This window comes from Callithrix jacchus, chromosome 7 (assembly GCF_049354715.1).
Source record: "Callithrix jacchus isolate 240 chromosome 7, calJac240_pri, whole genome shotgun sequence".
Lineage (NCBI taxonomy): Eukaryota > Metazoa > Chordata > Mammalia > Primates > Cebidae > Callithrix > Callithrix jacchus.
In genome coordinates, this window is record NC_133508.1 from 59,244,822 (window position 1) to 59,270,223 (window position 25,402).

General features: G+C 41.2%; 1 protein-coding gene across 2 annotated transcripts in view; it reads left to right on the top strand.

Annotated features, from left to right (window-relative positions):
- ZBTB40 (zinc finger and BTB domain containing 40) overlaps positions 1-25,402 on the top strand; it is an 82,944-nt gene that overhangs the window by 36,132 nt on the left and 21,410 nt on the right. For both annotated transcript variants that reach the window (XM_002750405.5, XM_009000597.4), the window contains exons 2-9: positions 5,707-6,471; positions 7,222-7,355; positions 17,353-17,545; positions 18,159-18,301; positions 21,915-22,107; positions 23,822-23,958; positions 24,356-24,557; positions 24,918-25,051. In XM_002750405.5, coding sequence (XP_002750451.3) covers positions 5,775-6,471; positions 7,222-7,355; positions 17,353-17,545; positions 18,159-18,301; positions 21,915-22,107; positions 23,822-23,958; positions 24,356-24,557; positions 24,918-25,051 — 1,833 coding nt within the window. In that variant the 5' untranslated portion in view covers positions 5,707-5,774. The remainder of the gene's footprint in view (positions 1-5,706; positions 6,472-7,221; positions 7,356-17,352; positions 17,546-18,158; positions 18,302-21,914; positions 22,108-23,821; positions 23,959-24,355; positions 24,558-24,917; positions 25,052-25,402) is intronic.

Here is a 25,402-nt window from a genome sequence, read left to right on the forward strand (position 1 = left end):
GATGAATTGACTATATTTATGTGGGTCTGTTTCTGGGCTTTCTATTCTGTTCCTCTGATCTGTCTTTTTTCACCAATATCACATTGTCTTGATTATTATAGCTTTAAAATAGTAAATGTTGAAGTCAGTAGCAGTTCTCCAACTTTAGTCAATACTAAGTGGCTATTCTGGGTCGTGAAGGAAGATCTAAGTCTCTGAAAATATTGAATCTTTCTATCTAAGAACATGGGATATCTCTCCATTTTTTTTAGTTCTTTGATAGCTTTCATCAGAGTTTTGTTATTTTCTTCATATAGATCTTGTACATATTTTGTTAGATTTATACCTAAGTATTTCACTTTTTGGGGTGTTAGTATAAATGGTAAAGTGTTTTTAATTTCAAATTCTACCTTATTGCTGGTATATAGGAAAACAGTTGACTTTTGTATATTAGCCTTATGTCTTACAACTTTGCTATAATCTCTTATTAGTTCCAGGAGGTTTTGTGTCATTTCTAATTTGCTGTAAAGACAGTCTTGCAGTCTGCAAAGTTTTAACTTTCTTCCCCATCAGTATACCTTTTGTTTCCTTTTCTTGTCTTGTTGCATTAGCTAGGTTTAAGATCAATGGTGGGGTGAGACATCCCAGCCCTGCTTATAATCCCAGTGGGAAGACTTTGAGTTTCTTACCATTATGAATAATGTTAGCTGTATGTTTTTTATAGACGTTCTTTATGAAGTTGAGGAAGTTTCCCTCTATTTCTAGTTTGCTGGAGTTTTTATCATGAATGGGCCTTGGATTTCTGCCAGGTGCTTTTTCTGCATCTTTCTATTGACTTGTTCATGTGACTTTTCTTCTTTAGCCTGTTGATGCGACAGATTACATTAATTGATTTTGAATGTTGAACCAGCCTTGCATACCTGTGAGAAATCCCATTTGGCCATGATGTATAATTCTCTTTAGGCATTGTTAGAGTCAAGTTGCTAATATTTTGTTGAGGATTTTTGCATTTATCTTCATGAGAGATACTGGTCTGTGGTTTTCTTTTCTTGTAATGTCTCTGTGTGGTTTGGTAGTAGGTTAATGTTGGCCTCAAATAATGAGTTGTGAAATATTTCCTCTGTTTCTATCTTCTGGAAGAGTTTGTAGACAATTGGTATAATTTCTTCCCTTAAATGTTTGGTAGAACTCAGTAGTGAATACATGTCGGCCTGTTGCCTCCACTTTGGGGAGGTTATTATTGATTCGCCGTCTTTAATATAGACCTATTCAGATAGTCTATTGCTGCATGTGTGAGTTTTGACAGATTGCATTGTTCAAGGAATTGGATCATTTTATTTAGGTTGTATTTGTGGACTTATATTTTTAATGTTCATTGGGTGTACAGTGATGCTGATATTAATAAATTGTATTGTCTATTTTTTTTTTGTTACCATGGCCATGTTTGATTTTCTGACATTTGAAAACTATATGCCTAGGCTTAACGTCCTCTGCGCTTCCTGGGTCTGTGATGTGTCTGTCATTAATTTGGGGAAATTCTCACGCATTATTGCATCAAATATTGCTGCCCTTCTCTCTTCCCCTTCTGGTGTTCCCATTTTGCATTAGTTATTCCTTTTCTAGTCTTCCCACTGTTAAATATTCTGTTCTGTTTTTTTAATCTTTTTTTCCTTTGCTTTTTAGTTTTGGAAGTTTCTGTTGTTACATCTTCAAGCTAAGAGATTCTTTGCTCAGTCGTGTCCAGTCTGCTAATGATCTCATCAAAGGCAGTCTTCATTCCTGTTATGGTGTTTTTTATCTTTAGCATTTCTTTTTGATTCTTTCTTAGAATTTCCATTTCTCTGCTTACATTATCCAACTATTCTTACATGTTTTGTACTTTTTCCATTAAAGCCCCTGGCTATTTAATCATAGTCTAAAAAAATTCCTGGTGTGCTAATTGGGACATTCCTGCTATATCTGAGTCTGGTGTTGAAGTTTTCTCTGTCTCTCCAAACTGTTTTCTGGTTTTGTTTGTTTATTTGCCTTTTAGTATGCCTTGTAATTTTTTGTTGAAAGGTGGACATGATGTACTGCGAGAAAGGAACTGCTATAGCTAGGCCTTTAGTGATGTAGTAGGGTGTAGGGGAGGAGGAGCTTTCTGTAGTCCTGGGATTAGGTCTCAATCTTTTGGTGAGCTTGGGCCCCTGGCTGTGAACTTCCCAAGAACTCTCAGGCTTTTTTGCTCCTTAGATGGTACAGAATGGCTGGAGGGAGCTGGAATTGGGTATTTGTTTTTCTCCAGGTAGGTTAGGCTCTGATAAAACTGTAGCTAGTTAGGCTCTTGTAAAATAGTTTTCTTGAAGGCCAACCTTGTTGAAAAGAGAGTGCTTTGGCAGATTTCAAAATGGCTCCTTTTCCCTCTCCCACTGTTAGAAGCAAGAGGGGATTTCTCTTCAGTATTCATTGTGAGAACTTGATGGAGCTCTAGGAGGTAAAGCTCACAGAAGTGTTGGGGGGCCTTATGACTGAGTGCCCCCAGAATTTTTAACTCTCAGAGTTGTACACACTGATCCTCCAGCAATTCATTAATTACAGTTCAGGTTTTCTTAACCTGGCATTTGTCCCTACAGAGGCTTTTGCTCATATATTGTTTTTGTTTTGTTGAGACAAAATCTCCCTCCGTAACTCAGGCTGGAGTGCATTGGTGTGATCTGGGCTCACTGCAGCCTCCGCCTCTCAGGTTCAAGTGATTCTCCTGCCTCAGCCTCCTGAGTAGTTGGGATTCTGGGATTCCAGGCACCTGCCACCATGCCCAGCTAATCTGTGTATTCTTAGTAGAGACAAGGTTTTGCCATGTTGACCGGGCTGGTCTCAAACCTCAAGTGATCCACCCACCTTGGCCTCCCAAAGTGCTTAGATTATAGGCGTGAGCCCCTGCACCTGGCCTGTGTTTTTGATCATTAAGTTGTGATTCTCTGTGTCTGCCTGTTTGTCTCTCATTTTAGGGACAGTGATTTGCCCTGTGACCTTTCTTCTCTGATGAATTAAAGAAGAGTTGTTGATTTCTCAGTTTGTTCAGCTATGTTTACTTTTAGGACGTGGTGACTTCTAAGCTCCTGACATGCCAGAATGGAAACTGGAACTCTGAAATATTTTTATTTCTATTTTTACCTGTCAATTTCAGTGTCAGCAAATGTAGAAAAGGTGAGATGGAAAGAGAATAATCCATAATCCTCTAACAAAGGCAGTGACTGGTTTTTTTTTTTGAATGCCTTTCTGCCCTTTTCTTAGTGTACTTTTTTCTTTATGTAAGTGAGATTATATAATTTCCTCAAAGATCCTCAAAGATAAGCTCCTCAAACCCAAAACTGAACTGGATGTCTCTTCCCCTAAACTGTCTGTTCTTGTATTATCTGGATCATCTTATCATCCACCCACTCACTAAGCCAGGAACCTGGGAATTGTTTCCCTCCTTTCTTCACATCCCTCCAGTCCCTAAATCATGACAGCTGTGCTTTCTCAGTGCTTTTTGGCTCTCTCCTATTACCAGTTCTCCTGCTTGAAGCCCTCATTGATTTTCTCCTGATCTCCTGCAACAGCAGAGCAGTCTCCAGCATTATCCCCTCACATTCTGTACACATGTGACTTAGGTGATACATTTAATATGCATATCTGACCACATGACTTTGCTGCTTAAAGCCCTTCAAACCCCTCAATGGCTGCTCATTGCTTTTAGGATAAAATCCAAGTTCATAAGCAAGGCCTATATATCCCTCCGTGGCCAACACCCCTGCCTGCCTCTCCAGATTCGTCTCTTCACACTCCGATTCCCTGCCTTAGGTTCCAGTAATAATCTCAGCTCCTAATCCTATGCTTTCTTATCTGCGTGCCTCATGCAGGCGTGCCTGCCAGGACTGCCTCTTTCTCCCATTCTTTTTTACCTCATCTGTGCCTCCATATCTTTTTAAGACACAGGTCAGCTGTTCTTCCCTCAAAGGTTGAGTCTAACTCCTGGACTCCCCTACCCCCCAAACTGTGTTTCTTTGTACAAATCCATCATTATGTTTCCTTTTAGTTAGTTATTCATTCCACCAACTAATTCAACAGTATTTGTGTTAAGCAGAATTTTAAGCACTGGGATACGGCAGCTGAGAAAATTAAATTCCTACCCTGATGGAGCTTACATTCTAGTGGACGAAGATAGATAATAACATGAAAATATAGCATGTCAGTAGGTGATATGTGCTATGAAGAAAAACAAAGCCGACTAAGGAGCAGGATGTTCTGAGGTTGGAGGGGAGGTTGTGTTGAAAGAACATGGTCAGGGAAGGCCTTACTGCTAACATGGCCTCTGAGCAGAGAGCTGGTAGAAGAAATGAGCCAGCCAGCTGGGCACAGATATACTCAGCATGCTCTGCCCTGAGGCAGAGAATGCAGAGCATGCTTAGTGTATTCCAAGGTCAGCAAGGAAGGTGGAGTGCTCAGAGCAGAATGGGTGAGGGGAAGAGTGGTAGAAGATGAGCTTAGGAGCCTATGGCAGCCAGATCATGATGAAAGGCTTGCTATGCCATTGTAAGAACTTTAAGACTGGAAGCCATTTAAGGCTTTTTGTGCAAAGCAGCAGCAAGATCTGGCCATGCGTTAAGTAGATTGCTCTGTAGCAGTAGGGCAGGATGGAGGTATGCAGACTAATGAGGAGGTTGCTGCAGTAATCCAGGTAAGAGATGAGGGCAGCTTAGACTGACCAAAGTGGAGCCAGTGAAGGAAATTGGTGATTGGATTTTGAATATACTTTGAAGGTAGAGCCAACAGGATTTATAAAGGATTGGATATACAGTATGAGAAAAAAACAAAAGTCCAGGTTGACTTGGTTTTAGTCTAGAAGAACTGGAAGAAGAACTAGGACAGAATTGCTGCGAAGTGGGGAAGGTGGCGGGAGAGTTTTGGTTATGTTACATTTCAGGAAGCAGGCTTCCAACTGGAGATGTTGAGTAGGTAGTTGGAGGTCTACATCAAGAGTTCAGAGGAAAAGGCTGAGCCAGAGATGTAAATCTGAAAGCTGTCAGCATTTAGACGATATTTCTAAGCTATGGAATCAGAAGAGAGGGAAGGTAAGAAGTGGGCTGACTGGGTTCTGGAGCACTCCAAGCTTTAGAGGCTGCAGTGGTGCAGAGGAGCCACCCAAGGAGTCTGGGAAGGAGTGGCTAGTGAGTGAGTAAGAGAACCAGGTGACAAATGCATTTTCAGAGGAAGAAAATGATGATCTCTGTCCATTGTTAGGGCTAGACTGAAAAGGCCAAGGACACTGTATTATAAGTCTCCGTCTACGTGTTTATCTCCTAGGTGGCTGAGAGCTCCTTGGGAGCAGGAATGGTATACAGCAGGAATGGTACAGCTTTGAAGTCAATGAGATGGCTGTTTTTCCTTAGGGGAATTCTCTTAGTCCTTTAAAGCTCCAGTCTCATCTGTAAAATGGGGAGGGAATAATATCTTTTCCCCTGAGTCATTGTGAGGCTCAAATGAGATCGTCCATACGAAGCATTATGCACAGTCCCTTTCAGATATTTAAACACATAGTGATAATGATCGTTATTGATGTAGTATACCTGGCATACTGTCTCTTCCCATTAAGCAACATTAGTTGAATGAATGAGCAAAATGCCTTTCTGTTCATTTAGCATTTCATTCAAGGCCTTTCCTATGTGCTTGTGAAGTTTTAACCTGATATTTTGTGGGTTTCTCTAGGGCCTGTCCTCCCAAAGCAGACTGTAGGAGAAGAGAGGAAGAGGAGTTCTTGGGGCAGAGTTGGCACGATGGAGCTCCCCAACTACAGCCGGCAGCTGCTGCAGCAGCTCTACACTCTGTGCAAGGAGCAGCAGTTCTGTGACTGCACCATCTCCATTGGTACCATTTACTTCAGGGCTCACAAACTTGTCCTGGCTGCTGCCAGCCTCCTGTTCAAAACCCTGCTGGATAACACGGATACCATCTCCATCGATGCATCTGTGGTGAGCCCTGAGGAGTTTGCCCTCTTGTTAGAAATGATGTACACGGGCAAACTACCTGTGGGCAAGCACAACTTCTCCAAAATCATCTCCTTAGCAGACAGTCTGCAGATGTTCGATGTGGCTGTTAGCTGCAAAAACCTTCTGACCAGCCTTGTAAACTGCTCTGTTCAGGGTCAGGTGGTAAGGGATGTCTCCACGCCATCCTCAGAGATGTTCAAGAAGGAACCAGAGAAGCCTCAAGTGGAAACTCTTTCATCTGAAGGTGCTGGAGAGCCTAATTCTTCCCCAGAGGTTTCTGCCACTCCAGGGGGCTCTGTGAAAGCTGAGACTGAGGAAGCAGTCCATGCAGTTTCACAAGAGATGAGTGTGAATTCTCCCACAGCCCAGGAGAGCCAGAGGAATGCAGAAACCCCAGTGGAGACTCCTAATACAGCTGAAGTTTGTTCCCCCTCCTCGGCTGTGCAAACCTCTAGTGAGGCAAAGGAGACAAACACAGAACCAGGTGACATTCACTGCTTTATAATCCATCCTTCTGTTTTCAGTTACCAGATTCAGTGATCTTTATCAGTTTTGTTTCACTGATAAATTTATCAAAGATCACTGTTAGGTAGAAAACCAGAATTCAGTGCAGTATTGTGCTGGGAAATTCTTCCTTTAAAAATGTCTGTGTTTTTGAACATTGAAAGTCCAAAGATGAACTGCAGAGCAGAAAAGCAGTATTGGAATAGTGATGTGCCATTTCTATAATTATCTGGGTTTTTGTTGTTGTTTTCTCTCGATGGAGTCACGCTCTGTCACCCAGGCTGGAGTGCAGTGGTTTGATCTCAGCTCACTGCAACCTCTGCCTCCTGGGTTCAAGCTATTCTCCTGCCTCAGCCTCCCAAGCAGCTGAGATTACAGGCGTGCACCACCATACCCGACAAATTTTTTGTATTTTTAGTAGAGATGGGGTTTCACCATATTGGCTAGGCTGGTCTTAAACTCCTGACCTCATGATCCATCTGCCTCGGCTCCCAAAGGGCTGGGATTACAGGTGTGAGCCACTGTGCCCAGCCTCCAACTGATTATCTGTTATTTTAACCAGACTGAGGACAGCACAAAGGAGAAAGCTGTGAGAGATGTCTGTCATTCCTAACTAATGTGCTAGAGAGAATTGCAGTATGTGACCTGAAGGTGCTCAGACAGCTTAAATTTGTGAAAATTTACTTCAAGCAATGAATTTCTGATTTGTTTTATTTTGTTCTACATTTAGCATGTGAAAGGCAACACTACCAGCTGAATTTTCTTCTAGAAAATGAAGGTATCTTCTCAGATGCACTCATGGTTACCCAAGATGTTTTAAAAAAACTAGAAGTATGTTCAGAAATTAAAGGTCCACAGAAGGAGGTAGGTACCTCTGAGTTTTATACTTTTTGGCTAGTTTAGTGTTCTCAGGAGACCTTACTAACTTTCCATATGGGGCAGAAATAGCCAAGGGTTTCAGTGTTTTGAAACTTTTAATTTTTTTTGACATTTATTTCCTAAAGGACAGTCTTGCAAAAGTAGTAGTCAAGATACTTTCAAAACGAAGTTACATTTTGATCACCAGGAGAATCCCAGCTTCTAACCAGCTTTGATCCAGGATACTTAACTGATCATACCATTTCCTCCAGAGTAATCACAGATAAAATTAAGAAGGTAGCCATGCACAACTCCAAACCTGAGACTTAATTAAAATGTAAACAAAACAACAGATACTCAAAACATGAATGAAAAAGGACTCTGTATAAACTTACAAATTATTGATAAAATGCATCCAATATTTAGGAGTAATAGTGGGCATTTTCAGACATAAAAACAGTAATGGTAAACATTTATTCACGACTTCCTGTATTAAGCTTGGCGTACGTGTTATCACCTTTAATTTTCACAAACATCATCAGTGTGGGTATTATTGTTAAGTCCTGTTTTATGGATGAGAAAATGGTCTCAAAGAGGTGGTGTAATTTGGCAAAGGTCACAGAGCTCATATGACCCTGAGCCAGAATTCAAACCTCAGCATTCTGACTTTAGAGCTGTTCTCTTCCACACTGAGTTATACTGCCTCCCAACAGGGTAAAAGTGATGCATATATGTGTAAGTGTTTAGGAATTGCCTGACAGAAAACTGCCAGATGGCCATCATGCTTTCTTAGCTGACCTCTTTTTTTAAGTAACTCAGTTGAGATGTGTTCCCACGTGTTTGATCCCTCAATACCTGATTCTTCACACCTAACCCTGCAGAATTTGACTCCACAACCAATTTAGAACTCTATTTATTTCCTCTTCCTCCCAGCCGTACGTTCCCATACTTAGAGGCTGCTGGCAGAGTGAGAGGGCACTGCCCCAGCAGGCTTGCTCCTCTTATTGGTAGGGGGTAGTAGGTCCTCCCATGATGCTGTAGGCAATTTTGTATTAATCCAAGTAATACATGCCTTCTAATAATTAAATGTTTTCCTGATTCATAGCAAGTTACTTTTTTTAAAAAACAAATTCAAGGTCTAGTATTTATTTTAGCTGTGTTAATTGACAGTTGGTTATACATTGTTTTCTTGGGAGACAGGCTATTTACAAGGCTGGGCTAACCCTGATGACTCTCTTTGGGAGGTTTCAAGTCATAAATCCTTGGTACTCTTTGTACTGATTATGCTGAAGGACATTATGGTTTTTTATTTTTGCGTTTGCACATTCTCGTAACTGTTCAATCTATCATTTTTGTCATTAGCTTGTTACCTCGATAGCTTCTAGACACACCTCTTCATTTTCTCTTGAGGCTTCCTTTCCACTTAACTTTGGCTACAGAGGAGTAACATTATTCCTTAGGTCAGCAATACTCAAGTTATTAATGTCACCTTTAATGGTGGCATTATAGCAACCTCCATACTTATTCCAACTGTGTCTTACGCTTTTTTTTAACATTGGTACCTAAAAGTATGTGGCATATAACAGGTGATCAAGAAATCCGTCTGTTGTACACAGATCTGTCCAACATGTCTTTCTTTTTTTCCATTTATTGTTCTAATCTTTTGATGGCAATATCATTAATAGTACTTTAAAAGAACACTGATTTACTGTTGGTGATCATTATAGGCTTATGTTACTTCTTCCTCAGTTTTAGAGGTCAGAGCAGGAGCTCTGCAAATCACTTGATAGCTGTTTTTAAAACTGATTCTGTTACAGTCCATAATAAATCTTTGAACTTCAGAAAGGAGAAAAGGGAAAAGATACTTTAAGAACATAAGGTTAAATCGGGAGTTGGGGAGATGCTGCTTTGTACTTGGGCTTCCGCTTCTCTCTCTCTCTCTTTCTCTCTCTCTCTCACTCACTCATACTTTCTTTCAGACAGCCTTATTGAGCTATGAATGACATGCAGTAATCTGTACATATTATGGTGTACAGTGTGATCAGTTTTGGTATTAGCCCTGAAACCATCACCACAGTCAAGATGGTAAACATCTCCATTACCCCCAAAAGTTTCTTTGTGTCCCTGTGTACTCCCTTTCTCTCCTTCCCTCCTGCCACTTCCACTTACCCATGGCCTGGGTAACCTCTGGTCTGCTTTCTGTCACTGTACATAAGTTTGTATTTTCTAGAGTATTATATAAATGAAGTCATATGGTTATGTATTTTTTGTCTGGCTTTCATTCAGCGTAAGTATCTTGAGATTCATCCATGTTTTTTTTTTCCTTTTTCCTTTTTCTGTGAACTCTACAGGGAAGTATGCCCATGCTGTTGTGCATTCATTCCTTCTTATTGCTGAATCGTGCCCCATTGTGTTGCTATACAATTCATTTATCCAGCGCTACCATTTACTAGCATTGTGAACTTAGGCAGCTTCATCTTTATAAGCCTCAGTGTCCTCATTTGTAAAATGGGGATGCTATCACCTATATCATGGAGTCATTGTGAATTAAGATTCTTTATATAAAACTCATGTAAAATGCCAGGCACTCAGTAGGAGCTCAGTAGGTAACAACTGCTATTGTTTGTTTATACATTAACTCAGTATTTTTACACCTAAGAGACCTTGAAACCCCCTTTTCACTGAATGCCTTATAATAACCTGGTGCCGCGGCCATTTTCTCTGACACATGAGATGGTTTGCTGTTACTTAAGCTTAATTTGTAAGGCATGCTTTCAGATAGGTACCACCATCCACGTGGAAGTAGCTTCCTAAACTGCAAGGGCAGTGTCTAGTCTGAAGCAATCAGTTTCTAGAACAGTCAGTAGAGGAAGTAGCTTCCTGTACCGCAGGGGTGGTGTCTGATTGCTATGAAGCAATCAGTCTCTAGCTATGTATGGAAAAATCATCTGAGGTGCTTGTTAAAATGTTTACCTCCAGAACTCGTTTCCACAGTGTCTGATTCTTAGGTTGTGGTGGAACTTGGGAATCTACATCTTTAACAGGCTCCCTATGGGTTGCTGTTTTGGAATCTGCAGACTACATTTTGAAAAGCGTAGCTAGAGAAGTGAATGGCTGACAGAACTCTTAGTGTGTGATGGTAGGTGTCATAATGTCTGTGCTGCCACCTTTCAGTGGCATGAGAGGCCACTGAATACCCGTTTTCCTCATTTGCTTACCCTTTGATTTAGCCGATGTTTACTGACCAACTGATATGTGCCAGACTGAGCTGCTAGGCAAAGAAACTTCAATAAGACTTGATCCCTGTCCTTAGAGAGTATCTTGACAGCAGAGAAATCCTGCCACATGAGTGATTATTTTGGAGGAGGTATGCGCAGAAGTCACCAAGTTACAGATTTCACCATCAGGCTCCAGCAGTGAGTCCATTTAAGAGCTGTTCACTTGGAACAACATTGTTTTACATTTCTGTACAATTTTGAAGTTTGTTTGGGGTATTTTGTTTTTCTGTTTATACATTTTTAGCTCCCCAAGAGCTTTGAGTGGTGTCCTGTGATTGGTTGTTGTTTAGTTAATCATCATAACTTGGGAACAGCTTAACATTAAAAATAGTCTACTGGATGTGTCACTCCTTTTCTGAAACACAGCTGTGGAGTGTGCAAGTGGGCAGGATTGAGTTTAAGGAGGGCACCATGAACCAATGTCCTGATTATTTTATTTCCTGAAATCAATGATGAAAGGTGGCAAAGCCATTCCCTGAGCAGTGATTGCAGCAACATTAGAGAAAGCTGGGCTACTTGAATTGTGGGAAACCAAAGCCAAAACTTATTAAGGAGAAATCTCTTGGGTGCTAGGATGGGAACATGTCTTCTGTCTATCTTTATATCAGTGTAATATCCTTTATCCATTAGAAAAGCAGGTGGTGACCCAAGAGGTCACTTCTGACCTCTGGCTGCGCTGAGTAAAACTTTTATTTAGAGCTAGACTCAAACTTTTTTTCAGTTTTTATGCTAGGGTTTTTTTGTTTTTGTTTTTGAGACAGAATCTTGTTTTGTCGCCCAGGCTGGAGTGCAGTAGTGCAATCTCAGCTCACTGCAACCTCCACCTCCCGAGTTCAAGCAATTCTCCTGCCTCAGCCTCCCGAGTAGCTGGGATTACAGGCATACACTACCACACCTGGCTTATTTTTATATTTCTAGTAGAGGCAGGGTTTCACCATATTGGTCAGGTTGGTCTCGAACTCCTGACCTTAGGCAATCCACCCGCCTTGGCCTCCCAAAGTGCTGGGATTACAGATGTGAGCCACCGTGCCTGGCCTTTTTTTTTTTTTTTTTTTAACATTTTAGGAAACATTTATTTAACTCTTCCGGACATTAGCACTAACAAGTTTTGACACTGCCACTTATTTTTTGTGTGGCTTCAGGCAAGTTGTTTTGCCTCTCTGTGCAGGTTTTCACATGGGTAAAAACAAACAGATAAAGGCAAGGTAGGGATTGGACAGGATGCTCCCTGGAGCCCCTGCTGGCACTGACATTTTCCAATTCTCTCCTCTGTGTTTCCTGACATGCGTCTGCCTCCTGACCTGCAGGCAGCAGAGGCGCTATAGATGGAGAACAGCATGGAGCTAACAAGACTTGCTACAGTGAGACACAGTGGATGACTTTGTGAGTGCCTGGGATACTTTCCGGAGGCTGAAAATTGTTTTTATTTAGCCGGCATCACATGTCTACTGATGGCACTCAGCATCCCCAGGGACTGAGCATGGCTTGCAACTCAGTGACAGACAAGCCCCATTGGGACTGTGAGGCTCAGAGAATTTCACTGGGGATTTAGACACCACCCAGGGTCCCTGTAGACCAGGCAGTGCTCAGAAGCATGGAGGCATCAGAGATCTGGTTCTCATCCAGGACACCACATTGCCTGGGAGGCACCATGTTGATACTAAAACAACTAAGTTGGGGTAGACGTGGGAATGTCAGTGAGGACATTATAAACACATTCACGTACCACAAGGAACACCAAGCCAGCTGAATTGTGAGGCTCTTTCCATTGCTGGGCTTCTGGGATTCCTTTGAGTGCCTTCTGTGTGCAATATACTGGTCCAAACTGGCTTATGCAAAAAGTGAACTTGTTGGCTTCTGTGACTTCATAGTCTGAAAGAGAGAGAGCTCTGGCCATGGCTGGCTACAGGTATGGCAACGCCATCATCAGGACCTGGGTTCTTTCTCCCCATCTCTCAGCAATGCTTCCTCTTTGTGACCTCCACTCTCAGAAAGGCTTGCCCTCATGGTGACAGAAATGGCAGCAGCTGCTCTAACTTAGGGTGCAGTTCAACAGAAAGTGGTCAGAGGCGTGGTAAGTGGCACACAGTCACAAGGTAAAGTCCTATGATAGGTCGTTTGCACACTGAGGAGCAAGAAAGCCAGTGGTGGGTCAGTCCGAGTCCCAAAACCTCAAAAGTAGGGAAGCTGACAGTTCAGCCTTCAGTCTTTTGCTAAAGGCCAGAGCACCCTTGGCAAACCACTGGTGTAACTCCAGGAGTCCAAAAGCTGAAGAACTTGGAGTCTGATGTTCAGTGGCATGAAGCATCCAGCACAGGAGAAAGATGAAGGCTGGAATTGTCTTCCTTCTTTATTCCTAGCTGTGTCTCTGCTTTTAATTAATTGTGAAGACAGCAAAGTGGGTCTGCGACTAAAATAAGGAGATGACTGTCTACTATTGGATTTCTGCGACTTTTGATCCACTCTTCACCTAACAATCTACAAAGACTCCCAAAGCTGAAGACCTAGTAGCATTTTTTTCTCCTTCAACTTTATTTCAAAGGCAAACGAGTCTCTTCTCCTATGTGAATCTGATGTTTTCAGCTGTGTCGCTACTTTGGAGGTTTGTCAAGTAGTGCACGTCTGTGTTTTGAGGGCTCTGTTCACTGACAAGGTTGTGTTGCCCTCTTGAGAGGGAATTAAGGAGATTCATTTTACGGGCCTATGAAAGGTGAAATAAGTTGTTTTTCCAAGTCTTCTTTCTGTTAATTATTAAGCCTAAGATACGTAGCCATAGATAGAAGAGCTAATGGTTTTATGGCAAGGGAATTTCATTCAGTTAAACATTTATTGAGCATCTACTGTGCACCAATCTTTATATTCATTGAAACCAAGAAAATTGATACAGATTGTCTACATACTACCCAGTGTTCAAAAGTGTTATTGACTCCGCTAAGTCTAATAGAATCCAGTGTAAATAGATTTGATTATACTTAAATCTGGGAGGTAGAGCTAGGTGAAAGGGATGCCAGGCCTATGGAATGAACAGTGTTTCATCCAGCTACTCTACTTACTAGACCTGTGACCTTAGGCAAGTTACTTAACCTCCCTGAAGCTCATCTAAAGTAGTAGTGGTAACGCTGCCCAGGCCTGGCGTGAGGGGGAAGGTAGATGCGACGGTGTCCGGGATGATGCTGAGCGATTGTAGTCTCTATCATTATTGCCATCACCCGGCCCTCAGCAGTCAAGGGAGGCCCAAGTGAACAGGAATATAGTGTCACTCAAGCAGATCTGAAGGTAGTAGGCAAACAATTGGGGTAAATAGGTAAACTCAGTTAAAAGGCTTGAGTTAAGGGAAAGATTAAATGGTTTTTCATCTATAGAGGGAAAAGAAATGGTCTCCTCTTGAAATATATTTACCTATATTTCACTCATAGGTAGAGTACTTGATTACTTCTATGACCATGCATTAACATGAATTTGTTGAAGTACCTTTAACCCTGAGAGTCAAGAGTTAGTTCCAAATGTATGGTTAAAGAACTTAGCTCTTTCAACAGAACTCTGCTTTGGTTCAGCTTTTGGAGTTGTGTTACATGATAGTAATTGGTGAATCCCTGGTTATCCTTATATGTGACACCCTTCTGTTTAGGCAGAGAAACTGTTGCAGCTAAGGGCTTGCTTATTCCATTGTGGATCCCTAGGCAGCTTTAGGGGCCTGATGGAGTAACTGTTATAGTGCTGTCATTGGTGTAGATTCCCAGTAGGTTCTGAAAGAAAAAGCAGAGAGAGCAGGGCCGTGCAGGCAGCTAACCACCCTCTCCTGGCCCTTCGTCAGCCCTCCCGTGGTTCTCTTCCCAGATGGTCACCCTAGCATCACTGTTGAGCAATGAAGTGAACAAATGTTTTAATTTCACTGATGAGTAGTTCTGCAGAGAGGGAGACAGCAGAGAGGATAATGAGAAGCATATCAAATGCCACCACTGATGAAAACTTCTCTTCCCCACTGGCTCAAATGATAATGCCGGACAAATTGGATACTGAGAGATGTGGATTGGGGATATTCGGAGAGTTTCAGGTGGAAAAAAAGGCCTGGCCTAGGCTAGAATGAGAGAGCTATATGCTGTATCAATTGAGATGCACAAAAGGCAGGCAGGAAGGAAAGGGAAAATAGGAAGAAGCATATTTACTGAGGCAGTTAGCAGCGAGTGGCTCTGTATTCGTTATCCATTGCTGTATCACAAATCACTCCAGACTTAGCAGTTTCAAACAGCAAACATTTATTACCACAGTTCCTGTAGGTCAGGAATCCAGGTACAGCTTAGCTGAGTCTTCTGGCTCAGCAGCTCACAGGCTGCAGTCAAGGTGTCAGCCAGGGCCGCATCTCAAGGCTCAGCCGGGGGAGTAGCTTTTTCTAATCCCACTCTCATGGCTGTTGGCAGGCTTCAGAAGATCCACTTCCAAGCTTACTCCCTGACTGTTGGCTGGAGACATCAGTTCTTTGCCACATGGGCCTCTCCGTAGGGCAGCTCACAACATGGCAGCTTGCAACTCCCAGAGCAAGGGCAGAGAGAACACACAGGCAAGATGGAAGTCATACCAGCCTGACCTCAAAAGTAGCATCCTGTAACTTTTACCGTATTCTCTCTCAGAAGCAAAGCATGAGGTTCAATCCAAGGGCATGAATATCCAGAGTCAGGTATCACTGGGATCCATTTTAGAGGCTGCTTTGGGATCCCTACTGCTGTCAGTGAAAAGGCATTTTAAAGAGATTTCAAGCCAGCTAACAAAAGTGTGAAAAGTTGATTTAGTTTAGCCTAAGGGGATTAAGCATTCAACTGATGTCTTCATTTCTTACTTATTATTTTTTCAGTAGAAGAGGAGTTACCTTACGTTCTCAGAAGTTACTTACACTAATGGTATGCTGATATGGATTATTAAACTGTGTTCTGTCCATGTCTACTTTTGGAGATGACCAAAAAACACAGGAAACTTTAAAGTTTAATTTAGCTTTCTTTACACAGGCATTCTGTGATTAGGAAGCAAGCTAAAGCAAAGCCAAGACACGCAAGGTCTAACTCATTTATAGCTCCTATTTGGGAGGAGAGGAGAAGGAGAAAATCTCTCTAAATAAAAATCTTAAACATATAATTACTACCAGAATTTGTAATAACCGCTGTCTAGCTAAATTTTGCTGTGTTGATACAGTATTCATGAGCTCCTTCAGTGTGGTGAGGAGACGTGTAGATGTGTAGAAAACTAACCTTTTGCTCTCTAAAGACCCTTCTTAGAAATTTTTTCTATTTTATAATCTTGACACTAAAAACGTCAAAGGTAGATTGTAGCATAAAGCCATGAAACTCAGTTTTGGTTACCAGATTTTTTTCAAGTAAATTCATTATTGCTAAAATAGAAATATCAATCCTACCTTCCAATTGACCTTCCTCGCACTTGCATGAAAGATGTTCTGTCAGACGAAAGAAAGGAATGCTAATTTTGTTTATTTTACCACTGGGGTTGTTGATGTCTTAGAAGGGTCTAGAAGAGTCAAGATGATGAGTTTGGTTTTGTATGCACCCCTGAGACCTCTGGAGGATAAGGTGTGTACAGCAGAAAGTGTGTGGCAGCTCTGGATTGAAAGGTGCAGGATTAGAGCTGCTTTTCAGAGTAGTTTGCATAAAGGTGACAGTTAAAGCCAGATACGTGAGAGCTTTTCAAAAGGGAGTGAATAAAAGGAGAAAAAAATAAAGGATTGAGACCAGTCTTAGGTGCTGTTAATGGTTATAGATTTAGAAGAAGAACTAGTGGGAAAGACTGAACAGGAGTGGTCAGGAAGGCAAGTTCTTATCCCAAATGCTTCAGTGCTGCTGAAATCAGAAGAGAATTGTGATACAGAAACACTGCCAAATGCCACCGAAAGGTCAAGTGGCACAAAGCCAGAGGCAACGCTCATTATATAAACGTTGGTTAGGGGAAGAAACTGCGAAGCCCCTTCAGGCTGAAAGCAGTCATTCACATGGGGTAATTAATATGTGAGTCATATGTTCTTACAGCTGGCAACTACAAGCCAACACATTGTTAGCCTTAATTGTTACAGACTATATCTAAAATTAATAAGGCCCATGTCTTTTTAAATAGTCTGTCATTTATAATGTAAATGATTAAGGTATTCTTTTTTCCTAAATTGTGAGATTTTAATTGCATTCTCAAATAATAAAATGACAGTTCATTAAATTTAAATTCAGACATCCTTGCCAATGAAATGCTTAAAATGCCATAAGATTCAGAAAGGTATAATTAGATAAGAAGTACATTAAGTTTGTTAAAAGTTCACTGAGCCCCTACTGTGTCCAGGCTATGCTATTTGCTAGGCATACAGAGCCCTAGAAAACATAATCCCTGTCTTTAAGAAGTCTAGTAGGAGGAAAAAAAAAATAATTATGGTGTGACAAATGTCAAATTAAAAGCAGTGAAGAGGAGGTAGGGTCCATGGCCAGGAAAGGCCTCCCAGCAGAGGTAGCCCCTGAGCAAGGTTAGTGCATGGAGTCGTGGAATTGGAGTCCTCCAGAAGATCAGGGTAGGACCGTGGGACCCCAGGGCTTGTTGGAACTGCCACCGGGGAAGTGGGTGAGGAGCTGCAGGAGAAGCAGGCAGGAATCAAACTGTTGAGGGCTTTGTTTGCCAAATGCAAGGAGCAGGTGGTTCTTGCGGTTTGCTAATCTATCTTTCTGGGTCCTTTTGTTCCATAGACTATAGTGAAATGTCTGGAGGGTGGAGGAGAACATTCAGCATTCCAGAGAATCCTGGGTAAAGTAAGAGAGGAGAGCCTGGATGTTCAGACGGTCGTGTCCCTGTTGAGGCTGTACCAAGATTCTAATCCTGCAGTAAAAACAGCACTATTAGACAGGAAGCCAGAAGATGTAGATACAGTGCAGCCAAAAGGTAGGAGAAGATCCTATCCATTGGAATGGCGGGATTTTATTTTGGGATGGTGCTATAAAGTTCGTTCCAATGATACATTTCTTTGGTGGCTTAATTATTAAGTGGTTTTCACATAAGTTTCATATCTAATTCCAGAAGCTGCATGTTAAATATATACCAACTAAATTTGAATCTCCATTTCTATCCCACAGTTAACTAGTCTGACACCTTGAAGTTGGAGAATATCATCAATGTTCTCCTGTCCTTCAAAAAGCCACACATCCAAATCAATGACTTGAGTGCCCAGGGTGGACTGGTTCGCTGACAGCACTTAAAGGCTGAGGTTTCTCTCATTTGGGTTAGGTAGAAAGCAGTGGCCTTGCCAACCAGAAGTTAACCTCTGGCTGGCTCTGCAGCTTTGTGTTTCGACAGATAAATGAAACATTTTTCCTTTCATAGAGTTTAAACAGAATAATAAAGTATTTTCCTCTGTAAAAGAGATTCTGTATTCAGGTGCTCAGAATAAGCTGAAAATCACTTTACTATTCTGTTAGATCTCTCTTGACAAACCATGCTGTCATTTTCTTCAAATTGACTAGCTTCTCTTGTGTGTCTCTAACTCTTTCTCCCCCAGGGAGCACAGAGGAGGGAAAGACCTTGTCTGTTCTGTTACTAGAACACAAAGAGGACCTGATACAGTGTGTAACACAGCTGAAACCTATTATGGAGTTCCTCGAAACAGCCAAGGAGGAATTCCTGACTGGCACTGAAAAAAGGGTAACTGTGTCAAGTGTCTCCTCCCTCCTTCTGAATTCAAAAATTCTTTTGTGGCACATTCACTTTATACTTTGCAGTATTTTAATACATACTGCATAGTAAGCACCTTGAAGCTGAGGTGCTTGTTTCATATCCCATTGCATCCCTCGCAGCAGCTTACTGAGGGCATTGCACGCGGAGCCATATGGGAAATGGATGTATGGATGAATATGTGGGTGGGTGGGTGGATAGATCGATGAATGTGTGGGTGCATGAATAGTTTGATGGATGGATGGATGGATGCTATTCCTGCTTTGACTCAATCAATTTTTACTGTAAACAACTGTATCAAGAGTTAAAATGTTGAGGCAATTTGTAATTATTATGGCACTTTCCCCTTTATAGAAATGTGTTGTACTCTACATTTGGAGTATGTAGAAAATTGGGAAAACAATCAAAAATAAAAAAATTCTAATTTCAGAGATGACACTGCTAACATGTTGAAGCCTGTGTTCCCCTTCTTTCTCATTTGAGTCATCCCAGGATGGGGTTATTCAGAACATATGGTTTTCTAAGTTGGCTTTTTACCTAATGTGTTAATACATGTCTATACCTATAATGTAGATTTTGTATCCTGTCTAATGGACATACCATAATTAATTTTTTTATTATTGAGCATTTGTGTCCATTTTTTTGGCTATTATAAGTGATGTTGTGAGGAACAGTCTTGCACCCAAATCTTTGCATACCTCTCAAATTATTCCCTTAGTATAATTTCCAAGAATTTCTAAGAACTGGGATTTTGGAATCAAGAGTATAAAAATTTTCAAGTGTTTGATACATGGTGCCAAATTGCCCTTCAGGAAGGTTGCACCAATTTACTCTCCCACCAGCTAACTACTAAAATCCTCATAAAACTGCTGGCATGACTTCTCGAGGCAACTAGATAACTATGTTTGTTGGTGTTATTGATTTCAACTCTGTGCTAAAAATATTTTTATATCTGGAAGGAAGGAATAGGGATAGAGTACTTTTGTGGCATCAATTCCTAAAACTGTGGGAAGTGACTTAAGTGTTCAGGGGAGAAAACGTTTAGAAACCACTGGCATAATGGCTAAGCACTGAATCCAGTGAGGACTGGATTCTTGGTTTTATTTTTTCAATGATCTTATATTGCACATGTGTGCACGCACACACACGAAATGGGAACAACCTTTAATCTCAAAATTTTATTTTGTGAATTAATTGTTTTTAAATTTTTAAGTCCTTTGAACTTCTTCAAGAAAGAAAATATACAAAGATTAAAATTCTGTTTTTTCCCCTTAGTCTTCAAATTAAGTGTAATTTCTGGCACTCAATTTAAGTAAGCTGCTTATAGCTCTAGAAGTTCCTGATTCCCTCTTTAGTATTTCATTCAATTACTCATTCAAACCTTTTCCTTATTAGCTAGATTGAATGTGTCCTTTGAACTGTTTCATTATCTTGGTAAAACAGCATTTATAGATAGAATCCAAACTCAGCCTCATTCTCTGCAGCAAGATAGACCACACTGTCATTTTCTACTGTCACTTTCAGTTTACTTGACAGAGAAAGCTGAAGCAGAAAAGCTTAAATTAGTTATAAATCACAAAAACACTTCTTAAGACTGGGGTTCCACCAGAGCTTCATTAACCAATTCCTTCTCCTGAAAGCTGAAGCAGTCTAGTAAAGCGGGAGTGGAGAAGTGAATGTTGATTGAATAGCCACAGTATTTTGACATCATGTGGAATGTGTGTACCAGGCCTTTTTGAACTTTTTTTCTGTTAAGAAAGTATGCTAACAATGGATGCCATGGCCTTTATACGTATGTTGGGTTTTGTAAGAGGCAGTAACTAGGAACATCTTTACATCAGGACTAGAAACAGAAAAAAGGGGTGATTACTGTAGCTGTCATTTATTCATTGTTTACTGTGTGCCAGGCAACATGCTGAGGACTTTTTAAACGTTACTGAGTTTCGCCCTCACAGCAACTTTATGACGTCTTGGATATTACCCGTATTTTAAAGATGAAGAAACAGAGCATAGGGAGGTGGAACAGCTCACCCAAAGACACAGCTGTTTGGGGCCAGTACTAGGAACCAGACTTCTAATCAAAGCACATTCTCTTAACCCCTATGAGTATTTCTCCCTAATGGTATCAATAACACTGTCATTTCTTAAAGATCACATATGTTCTAGGAGTTAGGCAAGGCTATACAAACAGCACCCTCGTTTTACAGAATCCTCCGAACAACTGTGCAAGAGTTGGTATTGTTATCTTCTTTTGCAAGTGAGGAAAATAAGGCTTGAAGAATTAAATAACTTGCCCAAGGTCACACAGGCAATAAATAGTAGAATTGCAATTTGAACTGGGTCTGTCTGGCCTTAAAGCCTATACTTACTGGTATCTGGCTGCCTCTTTATGTATCAGATTATTGCTTAGGAACCAAGATTTAGCTCTGAAATCAGTATGGTGTTTAGATACAAGCTCTTAATTTTTAACTTAGGATTTATTTAGTAGATATCTACTGTATATTAGACCTTAAAGAGAATGACTGTGTTCTGTACTGACAAAGAATATGACAACTTGATTTATTATATATATATATTCTGTTCATATATAAAAACCAATTTGGTTTTAAAGCTAAATTCATTATTTTAAAATGGAAATTAATTTGATAATGGCAGCCTCTGGCATACTACCATGACTAGGAACTGGCATTTTCCCAAAGGAAAGCTCAAAATTCAGTTCCTGTGAATCTGTAGATTACATGTGTTGAAATAATCCCCTGCTTTATCAGTTCCATAAGAGCTAAGTTATGCATATTATGCCATAGTCCATTAAGAAATGGTTCTATTGTAATAGAAAAATATCAGTAAAATATCTGTCACGTGTTTTATTTTCATCCTTTTGCTAAAGTTCTATGCCCTTTTGACTCAAAATCCTCTAACATACCAAGGAAGGACAAAGGAGTGGAATTGCTAAATTATAACTGGAGCTGATGTATGTAGCTGTTGAGAATGAGAGGAATGGATATTAAAGAATTCACAAGAAAATAATCCAGAAAGGCACTTTCAATCTATTATTTTGGAGTCCACAGACCTAATGTACAAATTATCTGAGGATTAAGATCACTACACAAATAAAGTAAAACAATCTAGTTGCTCTGAAATTATAACCTATCCTAATATTATGAACTTTACTAAAAGATCAAAAAACGTGAAACTATATTAATTGCCAATCTGTGTTTCTCAATCTTAGTGTCCAAACAAGCCACAACTAAAGAACCGGGTTAGAGATAGGCTACTTGCTGCATCATACAGGCCTAGTTTAAGAATATTTTCACAAAATGCAAGCCGTTGGAGGCAGAGCAGATACACAGACCTGCAATTGAGAAAGAAAGATTTTCACAGTTACTTGTTTGGAGAATATTTTAGATTTCTGTTGTAACAGAATAAGGAAGAAACTATGAAAAAAAAAAATGCTGGAGATCAACAGAGGAGGACTTGGGAGATGGGGCACCTTGTGATGCTGTCTCGCTAGGTTTTCCAGTAGTGTATCAGATCAGTGCTGAATTGCCAGTAACTGGTATCTGGTAATTGCTTGCCATGGCAGGTGATTCTGAATTGCTGTGAGGACAGAACACCCAAGGAGACAATAGAAAATTTGTTGCACAGAATGACTGAAGAGAAGACCCTGACTGCTGAGAGTTTGGTAAAACTCCTCCAGGCTGTGAAGATGACTTTCCCAAACCTGGGCCTTCTGCTAGAGAAGTTGGAGAAATTAGCCACTTTGCCAAGCACCACAGGTATTACTTAATCATCAACTTTCTGGACTGAAACCACTCTTTTGAAACACCCGTTTGGCTCCATGCTGGGGAGATAAGATAATGTTAAGAAGTGTCTCTGCAGAGTAGAAACTAGCTGTCATCAATCGATAATTCTCGATCTCTCTGGAGTTAAGGTCTGAAATCGGAGAGTGACTCTTCTCGGGTAAGCTCCGTTATGGTGTTCCTATGGCTCAGGATTTATTAACGTGTGGCTTTCCCAGGGCTGTCCAGGATCATCTGTGAAAGCCAGAGGAGCAAATGTGCTCATGAGGCGCAGCATCCCGTCAACTGTATTCACAAATAGGAGCGGCAAAGCCTCAAATCCCGATTGCCCCTTTTCCACCAGAGTGCTGTTTGCTTCCAGCAGTCCACAGAACTCATTGTTGTGTCTGTTCAGCTTGGGGAAATGCGTCCATATCATTCCTTAGAAAGACATTCCAACTCAAACCAACTCTTTCCTATCCCAGAGCATTTAGGCCTCAGACGGTTTTCGGAAAAAGGATATTTGTTCGTAGCCTATAAAGATAGTATGTACTTGTACAATAAAGAAGAAACCATTTAAAATCCTGCCACTCAAGTATGCCAATATTAACACCTTACCATATTTGGTCTATCATTTTTATAATATTGAGATACTATCATATTGTATAATTGTATGGTTCCCCCGTGTAACATTACAGCAGCTTTCTTTTCTACAGTTCAGAAAATCTCCCCACAATCCTAGTTTTTGAAGTCTGTATAGTTTTCCCTCATAAGGATGTATATGGGGTATTATTCATGCCCTAATTTTGGAGCAGATGGAGCGTAATGGTTAGGACTGCAGGCATCAGTGTCAGGACTCCCTGGGGCTGCAACCTGAGTGCATTCTGTAGCTGTAATACCCTGAGCAAGTGACTTAACCTTTCTGAGCCTCATTTTCTGTGTGAAATGGGGTAAGAGTGGTACCTATCACATTTGTTTTCGTGGCTAGTATAATTCCTGTAAAACATTTCGCACAGCGCCAGACACATGGGCACTCAGTAAGTATTAGTTGTTGTTATTTTCACTGTCATTATCAGCATAGATTGTGCATTGACAATTTGTACATAGACAAAGACCTTCAGATAATTTCTTAAGGTTGCATTTCCAGAGGTGGAGTTACTGGGATAAAGAGGGGAGTACATTTTTAAATATCTGCAAAGCTAAGAGAAATGCCTGATAGTTTTGATTTTTCTTAACTTTCAAGTAAATATGACCTCTTGAAAGAGAGAACCTAACAAATTGGCACGAAGGGCACCTAAATAGAAAAACCACAGGTCAGCTTCACATGCAGAGGCTTAATTCGTGCTTGTCTTTGGGATCGCCACACGGATCCTCTACCTCAGGCTTCACAGACACCCCCGCTTGAATCTGCACATCTGAGTCTCTTATAAGTACAGCCTTCTAATTACCCCCCTGGTGGGCAATTGCTGGCTCCTACCATCAGGCACTGTTCTTTCAAAGTGTTAATGGTTTTGTGACCCTGAAGCACCAAGCGATGAAGCGTAGGCAGAGGAGCTCTGAACATATGTGTATGAGGCCCCAAGCCAGGGCTCTGCAGAGGACACTGAGGTCTTGTGCTGATCACTCTTCCTCTCTCATTTGTAACATCCTGGAGTCTTCTGTAGGAGGTTTTGTTGAAGCAAACATCGTTGTTTTCCTAATATCTTTACAGTCCAGCCAAGTCCTGATGATTATGGAACTGAGCTATTGAGACGCTATCATGAAAACCTCTCTGAGATTTTCACAGACAACCAGATATTATTAAAGATGATCTCACACATGACAAGTTTAGCCCCTGGAGAAAGAGAGGTAAGAGAGGGAGAGAAACAGAGGAAGGGGAGGGTAAAATGAGAAAGAAAAAATATGAATACACACACACACACACATACACATATTTATATTTTCTGTAAATATACATATGTAGCCATTTTGAGAATTGCTAAGTAGAGGAGAAACAGAAGATAACTCAGTTTCTAAGGTGGAGTTCTGATTTCTGTGGTAATAAGGAAAGGCATTCAAAAGGAAAAATGAAGAACTTTGTCTTTGTCATGTGTAAGAAACCTCTCAGATTGAGAGAGGTGAAGGATGTTGAAAAACTCCTTCCCCAACATATGTTCACTATAACCCAATACCTAGACTTGCAGCTCTGCAGCGGGGCCAGTGGCTAGAGAGTCTCTTACGTGCGTGTTTGTGCTCCATCTTGAAGGTCATGGAGAAGCTTGTGAAACGCGACTCTGGTTCAGGTGGTTTCAGTTCCCTGATATCAGCGGTTCTGGAAAAGCAGACTCTCTCTGCCACAGCTGTTTGGCAGCTGCTGCTAGTGGTTCAGGAGACAAAGCCCTGTTCACTGGACCTGCTCATGGAGGAAATAGGAAGGGAGCCTGGTGCTGGTGCTTTCTTCCGGGCAGGTAAGTTACCTGACCTCTGGGAGGAGTTTTCCCCACTAGAGATTACTGTCAGTCTTCCTAGAAAGTAGGAAGAGCTGTCTTAGAGTAGTCACCCCCATCCCTACCATTAGAAGTGACCACCGCAGTTTAGTTCAAGGACACGAGTTTGTAAACCTTTTAAACAATAGATGTGGTAATTATCTTACACTTACTTCATTATTATACTCTGATTACAGTGCTGTTTGCCATTTTCCCCACTGCCAACCTCAGATAGGAGATAAGGGAAATGTGTTTTCATTGTGAAGAGTTGAGTGGAGGAAGGGTGAAGGAAAAATGGTACTCATTGTTTGACTAATGAGTTTCTGACCCCGGTTGTTTCAGTGACCACCCCAGAACGCACCACTTTGGAAACAATCCTGAGGCATAACCAGTTGATCTCAGAGGCCATCCAACAGAAGATTGATGGCAAGTTCTGTACCTCAGAGGAGGAGCACCTGGCAGAGACTCTGAAAGAGGTGTGGTGGGAATAAAAAGCAGAATGCCAGAGAGTTTTACAGTTGTTGCCTGGGACTATCTTCCTTCCTAAGGGAGGAACCAATATCTCATTGGGGTTTTTTTTCTTCTTTTTTTTTGAGACAGAGTCTTGCTTTGCTACCGAGGCTTCAGTGCAGTGGCGTGATCTTGGCTCACTGCAACCTCCGCCTCCTGCCCCAGCCTCCCAAGCAGCTGGGATTACAGGCACACATCCCCATGCCCAGCTAATTTTTTGTATTTTTAGTAGTGATGGGGTTTCACCATGTTGGCCAGACTGGTCTCGAACTTCTGGCCTTAAGCGATCCACCTGTCTCAGCCTCCCCAAAGTGCTG